The sequence below is a fragment of the Pteropus medius genome, unplaced genomic scaffold (genome assembly GCF_902729225.1).
Source record: "Pteropus medius unplaced genomic scaffold, Ma_sr-lr_union100, whole genome shotgun sequence".
Lineage (NCBI taxonomy): Eukaryota > Metazoa > Chordata > Mammalia > Chiroptera > Pteropodidae > Pteropus > Pteropus medius.
In genome coordinates this window covers 29,532,640-29,546,804 of record NW_024344378.1, presented here as the reverse complement: position 1 = coordinate 29,546,804, position 14,165 = coordinate 29,532,640, and the positions used below count along the sequence as shown (strand labels likewise).

The 14,165-nt window shown below is 39.7% G+C and overlaps 1 protein-coding gene and 1 pseudogene across 2 annotated transcripts in view; one reads left to right on the top strand and one right to left on the bottom strand.

Annotated features, from left to right (window-relative positions):
* The window catches only part of PAPSS2 (3'-phosphoadenosine 5'-phosphosulfate synthase 2), a 63,817-nt gene that overhangs the window by 39,873 nt on the left and 9,779 nt on the right, over positions 1 to 14,165 (top strand). Inside the window, exons 3-9 of one of the 2 annotated variants that reach the window (XM_039871796.1) lie at positions 66 to 301; positions 1,062 to 1,200; positions 1,734 to 1,852; positions 1,987 to 2,100; positions 3,697 to 3,808; positions 8,796 to 8,810; positions 12,905 to 13,110. In XM_039871796.1, coding sequence (XP_039727730.1) covers positions 66 to 301; positions 1,062 to 1,200; positions 1,734 to 1,852; positions 1,987 to 2,100; positions 3,697 to 3,808; positions 8,796 to 8,810; positions 12,905 to 13,110 — 941 coding nt within the window. The remainder of the gene's footprint in view (positions 1 to 65; positions 302 to 1,061; positions 1,201 to 1,733; positions 1,853 to 1,986; positions 2,101 to 3,696; positions 3,809 to 8,795; positions 8,811 to 12,904; positions 13,111 to 14,165) is intronic. The other variant, XM_039871795.1, reaches the window with a different exon arrangement.
* On the bottom strand, positions 5,148 to 5,266 carry LOC120610201 (uncharacterized; annotated as a pseudogene).

Below are 14,165 nucleotides of genomic sequence, written 5' to 3'. Positions count from 1 at the left end.
GTTCCAATTAGTCACTTTTAAACAGTCAGGATCAATGCCTATCTTGTCTTGCCTGTTCTGAACAGGTCTTTCAGGTGCTGGAAAAACGACGATAAGTTTTGCTCTGGAAGAGTACCTGGTTTCCCATGCCATCCCATGCTACTCCCTAGATGGGGACAACGTCCGTCATGGCCTTAACAAAAACCTTGGATTCTCTCCCGGAGACAGAGAAGAAAATATCCGCCGGATTGCCGAGGTGGCCAAACTGTTTGCCGACGCTGGTCTGGTGTGCATTACCAGCTTCATTTCTCCTTTCGCAAAGGTGAACTGATTTGGCCCTCTACACAGTTCCCACACACAGTGCCAGGCCTCTCAAACCGCCAGGAAAAGGAGTTGGGGGTGGGGTGGGGGCAGGGAGCGGTTTGCAAAGGAATGTGAAACGTTCAATTTCCCCCACCGTTTCTTCTTCCCCTCACTTCATTTCCTCTCTTTAATATTGGTTATGTAAAGAGCCGTCCTTCATTTCCAGATGCCAGGGCACCAGTTGACATAAACCCCTCCACAATGGTAAGGTTCACTTGGCCAGAGCTGAAAGGAAGAAACAGTTAAACAAGAAAACCTAAATCTCTGCAATTTCATTTCTCCAAAAAGTCAGAATGCTTAACCCGCTAAAGAAAACAGCAGTCTGCTGACAAAGCATCAGGTTATATGTTTAATGTTGAAATCGGCGAGGTGGAGTGTTGCTCTTTCTGTTTGAATTTTTTGTGAGTTACAAATCAGACGCTCTGTGCTTTGAACACATCCTTTGGATGAAATGCTCCCACATTGCCAACCCTGAACTTTAGCAAAGATTATTTTCTGTGGTTTTCTCTGAAAGTCCTTTTGAGAGCTATGTTTACTAGAGCAGAATTTCTGGACTTTCTCTGAAGAATAAGTTTTCTGCCACCTCTGCAGAGCACAAACCCTAGTGTTTATCTTCAGGCTATGGAACACATAGCTGTTTATCTTCAGAGCACACAATGTTTTGTGATGAAGAATTTCACTGTGAAACCTCTTACATTCTTAAGTGTAATTTTTTCTAGGATCGTGAGAATGCCCGCAAAATTCATGAATCAACTGGATTGCCATTCTTTGAAATATTTGTGGATGCGCCTCTAAACATTTGTGAAAGCAGAGATGTAAAAGGCCTCTACAAACGTGCCCGAGCTGGGGAGATCAAAGGTAGGAGAACCAGCTCAGTAGCACCTTTGCCAGTTACATATGTCACCAATCCTTCCTATCTGTCCCCAGAAATTTGTTGGAAGTTTCAAAACCTGTTTTCCAAAATTGCCTGTAGCATACACAACGTTTTAGCCGCATTTCATTAAAATGCGGGCTCAGGTTTTTCAAGAACCATCGCCTCAGCCATAAGCAATAAAGTTTAGAAAACTAAAATGGATAAATATATATGAGCATATGTGTAGGAAGAATGTTTCTGAGTTTTTCCATCCTCTTGTCTTCCTTTTCGATTCGAATCAGCTGCAGGGGTCTTGGACTTAACGAGCCAGATTTTATGGATAACTTGGGGGTTCTATATTGAAAATACAGCTGTATATTTTCTCATGAATGGCCAGAGGTCAAGGATGGCCCTTTGACCTTTTCCATTATAATCTGAATTCTCAGTTTAACACATTATTCCATCACATGTTATGCCTTATTGATGAAAAAGATGGTTCTGTTGGTGCAGATGTGTTTCTCGCCTTTCTGTGTTGCAGGGTTTACAGGCATCGATTCTGATTATGAGAAACCTGAAACGCCTGAGCTTGTGCTTAAAACCAACTTGTCCTCAGTGAGCGACTGTGTCCAGCAGGTAGTGGAACTTCTGCAAGAGCAGGTGGGTAGACTGACTTTCTTCTCTTTCTCTCTTTTTAAAAAATATTTAATAAGATCATGAAAGATCATCTGTTTACTGAAGCATTCTTTTTATAGTGTGCATTTCAGATTGTTACCAATTCTGCTTCATTTCAGAACATTGTGCCCCATACTATAATCAAAGGCATCCACGAGCTCTTTGTGCCAGAAAACAAACTGGATCAAGTCCGAGCTGAGGCTGAAGCTCTCCCTTCATTATCAATTACTAAGGTAAGAAGATGCAGACTGGCCAAAGGAGAATTAGGCCTAATATCAGTTATTATAACCCATTTACAGTTACTCTTGATAATAAGGAAGATATAAATAAGGAAAATGCAGTATCCATAAAGAAAGACACTTCGTTTTGCCAATTTTTAAATTTTTTATCTCTTCTCCAAAGAAATATGTCACCAAGAGGTGCCACAGAGCAATTTATCACTGCCCTGTGCAGAGGCAGACCGGGAAGGTAATATCCATATCTGCATAAGACAGTTTTACATAATTGCCTTCATACCTTTGTTTAGGCAAAAGTGCAGACAATAGGCAGTAATTGTTTGTTGGCAGCTGCTGAGAAAATAGTTTGTCCAGAATACAAGCACTTCTTGAGCCATCCAGAAGGAATTTGAAGAAAACAAAAGGCAACCTTGAACTAAAGTGATCTGAATGCCTCACTCTTTTTTGACTCTGTAAATCCTACTCTTTCCTCATTGGGGAGAGTCCAGTCTGAGGGGAGAGGGGAACAAATTTAGTTGCATTTATTTTACTGCCTGGAATATATGAGATGCAGCCCAACCAAACTGCTCTGCACATGCCTTGGCCTTTCTATAGATCAGTTTTAATTGATCTATACAAGGAGACCATGTTTTCATTGGTATCTTTTTGTTATCCATTAAAACCTTGGACATTTTTATAAAAGGCAAAGTAAATTGGGAACCTGTTTCAGCTCATGAAGACTCCATACTCTAATAAGTTATGACAAATTTATAAACAGAAACTCTAACTCTACAAAATAAATTTTGAAGTCTCCAATGCTCCAAGCAGATTAGCAACATAATTATAATTACAGTGTGGAGTCATAGTCCTAATAACAAAATGGGCTTCAAGGTACAGAAAAAACAACAACAGCAACAACAACAACAACAACAACAACAAAACAAAACAAAAAAACCCTTTAAATAATCTAATGATTACTTTTTTAGTCCTAAGGATAACAGGAAAGGTTTCAGAGCAGTGGCCCAGGAGTTGGGTTTTAAAGAATAAATAGGAATTTCAGGTGAGGAGGAGGATAGGCCTGAAACCACATGTGTGTTTAGACTGCACATTGTCTGGCACTGTTGGGAATAGGCCCCCAAGTGGAGAGTGGGAAGAGGTGGCAGTCCCGACATGAGCCCCCGGGGCCAGAGCTTAAAGAGTTTTTAGTATCATGCTAAGAATTTTGGACTTTTACCTTAGAATCACCGGTTTGCTCAATTCAGTAAACCAAATAGTACATTTGGTGGAAAAATTCAACCAAACCGGAATTTTTGTGGAAAAAAGAATGAACAGTGAACGTTCAACTCACTTGCACATTGTAAGGATAGATACAGCCTAAAGTGTTGAAATAAATCATTCAATTTGAAATCTTTTTACTGCTCCCCTGTAGGGAAGTTCTAGGCTCAAACTTATCTGGCCCCACAATTACGAGTCAACATAACATATGAGAACACTAACCACATAAAAGGTTCTGTCTTTTTTTCCTGTCAACTGAATAAGGAAGGACTGCCTTTGGGCCAGATGGCTGAAAAACAGAGCTTATGGAAATATTCACCTGCTTTTCCTGTTTTGCAGCTGGATCTTCAGTGGGTCCAAGTTTTGAGTGAAGGCTGGGCTACTCCCCTCAAAGGTTTTATGAGAGAGAAGGAGTATTTACAGGTGATACACTTTGGCACCCTGCTAGATGGTATGATTTTTTGTTCATTTCTTTTTCTTTATTAGTAAAGAAAAAAAAAAAATCTTTCTCAGAGTCTTCACAGGAACAAGAAATGTTAATTCTTGGTTTGTAAATCTTATTGTGAAAATATTTAGATCACTTATGGTGTGTCCAATTCTATTATATATAAGCTTCCATTTTAAGGATGTTTCTGGTTATCCTCAAAGGATTATTCATTGTTTAAAACCAAGGAACTGAAAAATGAAGGTTTTATTTGCACACAAAGCCATGAGAAGGTTAAGACTGTTTCACCTCCATCTGCCCTTTGTTGGCCCAGATATTCAGACAGCAGAGGACAGCCAGAAGCACTATTGCCAGCTGCCAGGACCATCCTGGGGCAGCCAAGATGAACTCAGCACATGTCGTTGACTTGCAGAGTATCTCACATCCTTCAGGTTGTTCTGTTATTGCATGGACTTTAATTAGAGTAAGGAGTCTTCATGAGCTGACGTGTTATTGCAGCAGCTGCTTTCCTTGGTGGATGCTAAAGTGTCAATATTTATGCTTATACATGAAGTGTATTAGATAGCTTCATCCACTAAACTCTAACAAGGGAGCATTAAGGCAGCTTTCTGGGCACAAGCTGAATGGCCTTTAGAGAAGTGATCTGGTCAGGGTCGAAAGCATGTGTTATTTGGAAAACTTCTGGACCCTTCTATGATCATTTCGTTCCTAGAATTGCCTGAGCTTATCAAATGGAACTTGTCTGTTTCAAAACTTTGGGGAATGGCTGATAAGCGGGCAGGGTGGTGGTAGAGTCACACCAGGTCATAGTAGCAAGCAGGGCTCTGAAACTTTTAGGAAGAAAAATCAAATAAAATGTTCTTTCTTGGGAAAGATGTTCCTGTTCCGGGCTTGCGTCCCTGCCTGGGGAATGGGGCATACAGCCAGAAACAGAGTTCAAAAAAAGACTAGTCAAAATGAGCCCTCTCCCATAATTCCTCTTTATCAGCTGTTCCATTATCAGCTGTGACTGATAATGCCCCACCCCACGGCTTGGGACCTTCTTTTCTTGGATTAAATAACATTTCAAAAAGCACTTGATTTACTTATAGCTTGCCTTAATAATAATAATGCTTATCTGTATATCACCTCCCTGTTTTCAGAGCATTTTCTCAGGTATTATTTCATTAGATCCTTGTGAAAGCCCTGGAGGACAGGCAACTGTGTGTGTGTGTGTGTGTGTGTGTGTGTGTGTGTGTGTGTGTGTATTTTTTTTTTTTTTTTTTTAGGCAAGGCAACCCTTGGTTGACCTAACAGATTTTAAGGACCTTATCAGCTTATGATTTCTTATTTTTTAATTTTTTTATGCCTACAGCACCTGGTCTTCCTAGGTGGTCTCCCATCCAAGTACTAACCAGGCCCGACCCTGCTTAGCTTCCGAGATCAGACGGGATCAGGCTTGTTGAAGGTAGCATGGCCGTAGACTAGGCAACTATATTTTATCCCACTTTTCAGATAGGGAAACTGACCTCAGGTTAAGTGTTATGTTCAGGTTTATACCATTGAAAAGTGATGGGCTCAACACTGGAGACTTCCAGTGCTCCCCATACCAGGTTGCTCCCTGATGCCCTCTCCAAAAGAAGTTAGTAGACCAGGTTGTTTGCACAAGAAAGGCTGACATTTACCTTGATGTCGTAGTTTCGACGCATGCTGAACATAGGCATAGGCTGCATCGAGTAAATGTCACCGGATTCAGCAGCCAGCCATGAACAAGAAGAGGTTGACCATGAGCATCCAAACCAGGGCTGTGGCCAAAAGAAAAGTGGGCCACATCGAAAGTGAAGACCTTATTACAGACGTAGTGCTGTAACCTTTGACAACTATTTGTTCCTTAAAGAAAAATACCAGGGTGGTGGGTTTTGTGGCAGAAGTCAATGTTAATGGAAACCAAGGCTCTTAACTTGGAGTCTAGGACTTTAGAACATGGGTCGGGGGAAAAATCCTAGAGTAGGCAAAATAGTTAGGGTTTTAAGAAGGGGAGAAAGGGGCATTTTTCTGGGTTAAGAGTTCATAGCTTTTGATGGATTCTTAAAGGTGACTATGATCCAAAAAGATAACAGCTCATGCAGATAATCCACCTAGATAATTTAAGCAAAATTTTTCTCCCTCCCTCTCACACCATTTCAATTTCATTATGTGATGTTCTTCAATTAGTGAAACACATTGCTTTTCTTATTTGGGCCTCACTACCATGAGGTGGGTGAGACACTTATTGTTCCCATTTCTTATGTATTTATCCCTGCAAAGCCCACCAGTCTGGGGATATGAATGAAGTCACTTTCCTGTTAATACTTGAGTTTCACTACCTGCTCATATAGAAATTCCAGGTCTTTCCAAAGCCTATCCACAGGTGTTTGTGGGAATTCTTAAGGAGTATTTCCTGTGCTCCCTAATCAGGCCCACAGCTACACACCACTTGCCGTGTGGATCTGTGTGTTTTGTGTACCCACAAAGGTGTAGATCTTGCCCATTCACTCCAGCCTTTAAAGTCCCTCTATCCACAGGGCTGGAGCAGTTCATGTACTCTTTCTCAAGTGGGAAGGAGGATGTTCTCTTCTTCTGTGTTAACTTTGGTTGAGGACTCTCTAGCAGGTAGAGAATTGAGTGAGACAACTCTTATAATCTGTACACATCCCTTTATTCTCCTGTTGCTACCAGTGTGGCTACATTGGGGGGTGGGGGTTAAGAACAGATGCCGTGGTGTTTCCATAACCTGTACCCCCTTCTAATCTGTAGGGCCTGTTTCTGGAACTCTCTGTAAGACTCTTTTTTGCCCTGCAAGAATTCTCTGCTGGCTCCACCATCTTCCCCTGGAGTCCACTGGACATGCCTATGTAACTCTGGTTGTAGTCAGGGTTTAAAATTCCTCACGCCCTCCAGAAGCCTCCTCAACTCTTATTGAAATCAATTAGTAAAAATAGACACTAGGAATATAATATGCCACCTACTTCTACCTAAGTAGAGACAGAATATCATAGTAGATAAAATGTGAGCTGTGGAGCCAAACTGTGTTCATGTGCCTATGGTTAGCTATGATCCTGGGCAAATTACTTAAACTCTCTGACTCTCTGAGTCCCCTCATCTGTCAAGTAGGGATGTTAATAACAGTACCTACCTCATTGGGATGTTGAAAGTTTAAAAGAATGTCTGGTCCAATAGTAAATGTTTTATGTATTATTAACAACCGCGTCCTCCCCCATCCCCCCACCGCCCCCGCTCCCTGCATACAATTAATGGAACTTGAAGTCTTGAAGAGATCAAGTGGCTTATCCATAGGCACATCAGTTTGGAAGTAGCACAGATGAGATGTCCATCAGCTAGCCAACAAATATTCGTTGAGTGTCCTCATATGCCAGAGTTCGTTCTAGCTGCTGGTGAGAGAGTGTTGATAAAGACAGGTGTGCACTCCCTAGACAGACAGTGCAGCTCATTGTCTGAACCCTGGCAGGTTCCAGTAGGTTCTTCCCCCCACGTGCATGGTTATCAAAAAAGTTTTTAAAGCCAGATAACTCTTTATTTCAGTGAAATCTGAGGCAATATATACAACAGATGAAAACAGAACTGCTCCTGTAGAAGGAGTGGACACAGCCTCCCTCCCACCTGGACAGCAGGCCTGGGGGCATCTGGAGGAAGCCAGTTGAAACACTGCTCTGTACCACATCATGACAGTCTCATGGCAGAGCCTGGCTTGATGGCTTCTGGACTGAGTAGACAGAGGTAAATTCCAAAAAGTCATTATTTATATATATCAGAAGGTTGAGTAAGATATCATTCATATGGATGTCATCTAATTTTAACCAATTCATGAAAGTTTGAGTCTCTATCATTGAAAACGTGGAATAATTTCTGTAGCTAAATAATTGCAAATTTCTTATTCACCTATAATCTGTAGGCAACATTTTTTTATTCTGTCCATATGTCCTAAGATTGTTATTGGTTTTAATTTTCTCAAAGGTTCACATTTCCCCTTAAATTAAAAAAAAAAAAAAATCTCTCAGTCTACTCAGTCCAAAGGCAAAAGCCAAAAAAAAAAAGTCATTTTTTACTGTTTCTGATAATTGTGTAGTATGTTACTCCCTATATTACTTGAAGATCTACTTTCATATCAATGTATTATAGCATTTTATTTCTCACTGAATATATAGTTTGGGGCTGTCGCTCTGATCATAAATGTCATATCTAAATTTAAAAATGGAACTCAACAAGTTTATGTTCTTGACTGGTGGCCCCCAAGTAGGCTCAAGACATGGCAGCCTTGTGAGACTTGATTATTTAAAGGTAAGTCTTCTGTGGCTCTGACTATCCAAGGCAGAGCTTGATGACTTTCCTTACATACTGCTAGCATTTACTCAGTACCTAATGTGTTCTGACCATGGCTCTTGACACAGGATATCACATTTATTCTGGATACACCTCTATGAAGATGTCCGTATGAGGAAATAAGTATTGGAAAGACTAAATAACTCAATTTAAGTCTAGATTCAAATTCAGGCTATCCTAGCCCTAGTGTCTGTGTTTGTTCTACTGAGCATACTTTCATGTCCTCTCTAAACATCAGGATTCTCAGATGTTCTAGAGCAGGTTGCTTCCATATCTTCTTCCTAAGCCTGGTTTAGAACTGTTATATCATCATGGATTTGCAAGAGACAACTTCTTTCTAAAGTTATAGGGGCCACTGACATATGTTAAAATTATTTTTAAAACAGATAATCATCTGAAATAATGCTTTTGGATTGTATTGAATAATATTCAGTACAAATCTGGTTTCACCAGGTTTTTGCTATCATATAGTCTCTATTTTTTTAAAAAAAAATAGCAACAAAGAGCTCAGTATATTTGTATGTTTTGTGTGTGAAGTTTCATAATAGAAATTTGTTCCTTGACATTATTGCTTTAAGATTATTTTGATGGAGAGCTGAAAACATGTTTCTTAATTGTGTTTATATTTCTCCAGGCATGATCCTTTCTGGTATGTACTTTAACTTTCCCAGTTACTAAATTATTATAAGTAGATAAATTATATTAATTACAAATGGTTAAGAATCTACCTAAAAAATAATCCGAATAAACCAGTTGGAATTGCTAACAGTTCATGATCCAACCAGTTACAATAGAATAATGCTATATTCTTCTGTTGACTGGAATCCAAATAACAGGAAATTTTTGGATCAGATGCAGCTGTTATTTATAATGTTGTATTTGGATGAAAAAAGTAAACTCATTTCAAAATTATATTTGCACATTCGAGATTTTAAAAGTTTATGTTCCTCTCCGTGAATTACTTCTACTGAGTGTTGGTCCTTATTTAATTTCACAAATCTGGAAAAAAATTTTTCTATTGCCCTTATAAAACATTTTTAATTGCTGAAGGATAAATCAATTTTAGCTTCAATTTAAAGTGGATATACCTGGTTGGATTGTGGATGATTGTACTTCATTTGTTTGTGATGTGTGATTATGCATGAATTTAATATCAAGATACGATGATCGATAGTTATAGAACTGGGAATAAACATATACTTGCTGTGATTGTAAACTTCTGTGCTGTGCCAGAATGAAAAGGTAAAATACTGAAGATAGCATTTATCTTTGTTATTGTTTTCATCATTGTTGTTTTTCCTTAAAAAAGCCTAAGTAAATAATAAGAAGTAATTTAGTTTTTGCATAGAAACAGCCCCAAACCAATAAACAGATCTATAAGGTTTAAACAAAAGGCTTGAAAATTATCGAAAACAAAAGCAAAATTATTCAATTGAACATGAAGTTATGTGTTGGACTAACTAACCATGGTTAAAAAACAACAGAGAATGCTCTTCTCCAAAGAAATTACTGCAATAAAATATCCAAGGCGGTTCCCACCAGAGCTAAAAGCACATGATGGAAAAAGGCTGAAAGCCTGAGTCAATGCTTAAAGCTATGGAGGATGTTTCAGCACAGAGTTAAACTGTTGAATATGTTTTGATATTAGAAAATACAAATAAGGAAACCACAGTAAATCTGCTTATACCTGTGTGGAGTTTTAGCTACAGGTGTATGAGATCAGTTGACATTATTTCTTGATAGAACTCGTTTCCATAACATCCCACAGATTAGCTCCCTTACCTTGACAACCTTGTCAGGGAGAGCTGATCCCTGTTTGGAATTTCACTCAAGACCAAGATGTAGGTGGATCAGAGGTTACACTGGGCAGGAACCTAGTGGACCAAAGGAGGCGATTGCAACAGGAAAGTGGAGTATCCCTTGGATTTCAACCCAGAACAGAGAGAAGACACCACCGCACACGTTACAGGAGAGCTAGGCCTCCTTTGGCACGTTACAGGCACAGCTAGGCCTCCCTCAGCACATTGCCCACCTTTCGTTTCACATTTTGTTTTACTTTACTTTGCTCAAGTCACTCTTTATGAGCAGTGTGTCCAGTAAGCCACAAATCACAGAAAGCATGATTTCTAACTAGGTCATCGATATTCTTAAAGGTGTTATTGTTAGCCTCTCTCCCTTTGTCTCAATTAGACTATGCGGTAGGTTTATCTTTTACCATAAACCGCCACTGTAATAGTGCTTTACAGCAGTGGTTCCCAACCTTTTTGGCACCAGGGACCGGTGCTTCTATGAGAATCTAATGCCTAATAATCTGAGGTGGAGCTGAGGCAGTGATGCTAGTGCTGAGGAGCGGCTGCAAATACAGATGAAGCTTCCCTCACTGGCCTGCCACTCACCTCCTGCTGTGCGGCCGGTTCCTAACAGGCCATGGACCGGTACTGATCTGCCACCCATTGGTTGGGAACCCCTCCCTGCTTATAATATGACCCCTCCCAGCAACCCAGGGATATACATGTTATTTATTAATCTCATTTTTCAAGTGAAGAAACTGAGTGCAGAGGTGAATGACAGGTAGTAAATGGGAGAACACCTTTGAGTTTAGTGTTCTTTGCAAAAGGTTTGGCCTGCTTTTATTGCCTATGAACTTTGAAACAAAGGAATTACTTGAATTACAAAACCCATTTGTTTCCTCTGGAGTTTAATGTTTTCTTTATTCATTTTCCTTTCATTTCCGAGTCTTGAATTTAGCGACTCTCCAAAAGTCTCCCTAACATTCTTTAGTATTATATACTTAAATATGTGCCCTTATTTTCTTACCTGTAAATACAACTGAGAGGCTGACATAGTCATTAGAATGTTAGGGCACCATTACAAAAGGGGAGAAACAGTTATGTAATTTCTTTTGTATTATCTGGCTTCATTAAGAAATTAAATGTTTCCAGGGAGCAAAACTATAGCCTTTTAAGCCCCAAACTAAAAAACAACTATACCTTTTATTTTTATTTATTTTTTATTATGGTGACATTGGTTAATGAAATCCAGTAAGTTTCAAGTGTACAATTCAACAGTAAGTCATATATATTTTGCATTGTATGTTCACCGCCCACAGTTAGATTTCTTTCTGTCACACATACTTAACCCCTTTTATGCCATCTACCTCCCTCCTCCACCTTCACCTCTGGTAACCACTAGACAACTACACCTTTTAACAATTTTATCTAGAAACATTTTTTTAAATGTTCTTTCTAAAACAACAATGACTTAATTCATTAAAAAAAATGTTAAGCATAAGGAAACTCTAAAAAACGACTCCAACGTCATTAGTTATGCCCGTTATTAAGTTGAGTTCTAATGTAATGATGCCCAGTGGGATGGCTGGCCCCACACTAAGGGACTTCCCATGACTCTGTATTTTTGGTTTCTGTATTAGTGAGGGTTCTCCAGAGAAACAGAAGAGTGAGAGGGAGGGGGAGGGGGAGAGAGGGAGAGAGAGATTGATTTAAAGGAATTGAATCATGCAATCGTGGAGGTTTGGCAAGTCCAAAATCTGTAGGGTAGGCTGGCAGCAGACGCAGCGGAGAGTTACAGTTCAAGTCCAAAGGCAGTCTTCTGGCAGAATTCCCTCTTCTTTCTGGGAGATCTGTCTTTTTCTATTAAAGTATTTAACTAGATGAGGCTCACCACATCTTGGAGGGTAACCTGCTTTACTCAAAAGTCTAGTGACTTAAATATTAATCTTATCTAAAAATACCTTCAGAGAAATGTTTGAAATCTAGGGTAATTGACAAAATATCTGAGTACTGTGGCCTCGCCAAGTTGACACATAAAATTAACCATCACAGTTTCTATGTCTTTTTAAATAGCTTTCCTGCCTCTTCCTTTATGGTCAGGCTGTCATTTGATATCTTGCAGCTGAAAATGTAAATTTGCTGAACACCACATTCCATAACTTCCAATGTGTTGTGCTGCATGCTAAGGTAGAAGACCTAGTTTATTTAAATACTTTTTAAGGTAAGAAACTCAGCATAAAGTTGAGAGGTACATACTCTCCAAAGAAAGTGCATGAACTTTAGTAAATAAACTTGATGTTGTTTTTCACTCCTGTGTTTTTTGACTGATGGTTCTCAATTGTAGTTGAGCTAGCAAGACTTGTGATTCCCAGGTAACTCTTTTCAAAAATATTTAAAGGTGATGCTGTGCCAGGACCACCGTAAACCAACAACATTAGAAAGACTGCTTGTTTGGGGTTCTGTTGGTTAATATTGTCTGATTTTTTTTTTCAATTCAGTGTGTTGGTAGTGCAATTAGAGCCTAAATAGATAATAAGAGACTTGCTAACATTATTACAAGGTTCGGTTTTGATTTATTTATTTATTTTTTGCCAAACTTTAATTGGGGTTTTAAAGACTTTAAACCTTCTAGTGCATTGAGGTCAGGACCAAGCTTTAAAAAAGGGAATCTAGAAGAGAAACACGCCCTGTGCCCCCAAATTACCGAAGCAACCTCTGTGATTTACAACTCAGCCCACCCTTCACAAATGCCCTGTCTCCTGTTTTGAGAAGCCCATCAAGGACTTCTCATCAGAGTCTAGAGAAACTGGTGCAGCCACGCAACCATGTTGGATTTAGGTCTCAATGCCTATTGCGGGAGATGTTTGGAAGGGACAGTGTGCGATTTGAGTCATCTGTACAGGGCAACACGTCTTGTATCCCATATTTATGCACCACATGGCTCTTTCTACAGATGGAGTGATCAACATGAGCATTCCTATCATACTGCCTGTCTCTGCGGATGATAAGACGCGGCTGGAAGGGTGCAGAGAGTTTGTCCTTACACATGGTGGACGGAGGGTGGCTATCTTACAAGACCCTGAATTCTACGAACATAGAAAAGAGGAGCATTGTTCCCATGTGTGGGGGACAACATGTGCAAAACATCCCCATATCAAAGTAAGTTGCAAAGGCTTTGAAAAGGCTTTCTTGATCTCTTTCAACTTAGGATGAAAATAATTATTTTTTAGTTCCTCCATGAAGGACTTAGAAAAACGGGTTAGAGGGAAGAATGCATTTCTAAGGGAGGTTTTGCAGGCTTTGCCTTGGCAGATCTTTTTAGAAAGGGGCAAAGAAATGTCTTTATTTTGAGGGCTAGTCTAAATGATCTCTTGTGCCCTTGGATCCTGTGATGTCTGGGTTCTTCGGCAAAATGGAAAACTACCAGACAGGTAGTTAATTTAGTCAGAGTTCATGTTCTGTGCCAGGGAGGCGGGGTGAGGAATCAATGATATCTGTTCAGCGAACAAAAATTAGTAGAGAAGCTCAGAATAATTCCAAGGTCTCTTTCGGCCCTGAGACCCTGCAAAATGGATGTTTAAATAAATCTGTCCAAGTCTGTCGGGCAAACATGTTTTCTTTTATTTTCATCAGTTGTGGAATGTTGCAAGAACAGGAAAGGCCTTTTCAAGGCTGCTGCTGGCAGCCTCTGATACAAGGAGTCAATTGGCAGCAAAGCGGCTTTTCATTTATTGGATGGATCCAAGTATCCACCTTGCAGATAAGCATCTTTAATCTTAAAACACATGCAGTTCAAAGCCATCTGTCCAGCCTGTTTTTCTCCAACAGGCTGGACACTGAAACTACTGGACACTGATTGAGAGCTACTTGAGGATTTGTGTTCTGGGCCTTAATTATGCCTGTTTCATTTCTTTCCTGATCATAATCATATAGGGCTGGGATTTTATCTTGACTCAGTGACCTAAAGAATAGTTGCCTTTAATCATGGCAGCTCAGATATTTCTACTCTTTGGGCCTAATATCCACATACATATAATTAGCACTAAAAGGAAACAAAGCTTAAGGAAGCTCTTAAGCAATTATTTCCTCTTGTCTTGCTTGCAACATGTGTTGGCAGTTGGAGTTCAGAATTTCTTAGAAGCCAGGGAGAGTGGTGGGTGTGACTTGTGGCCTTGACAATATAGTCAGTGACTCTGGACCATTAGGTTATTAGA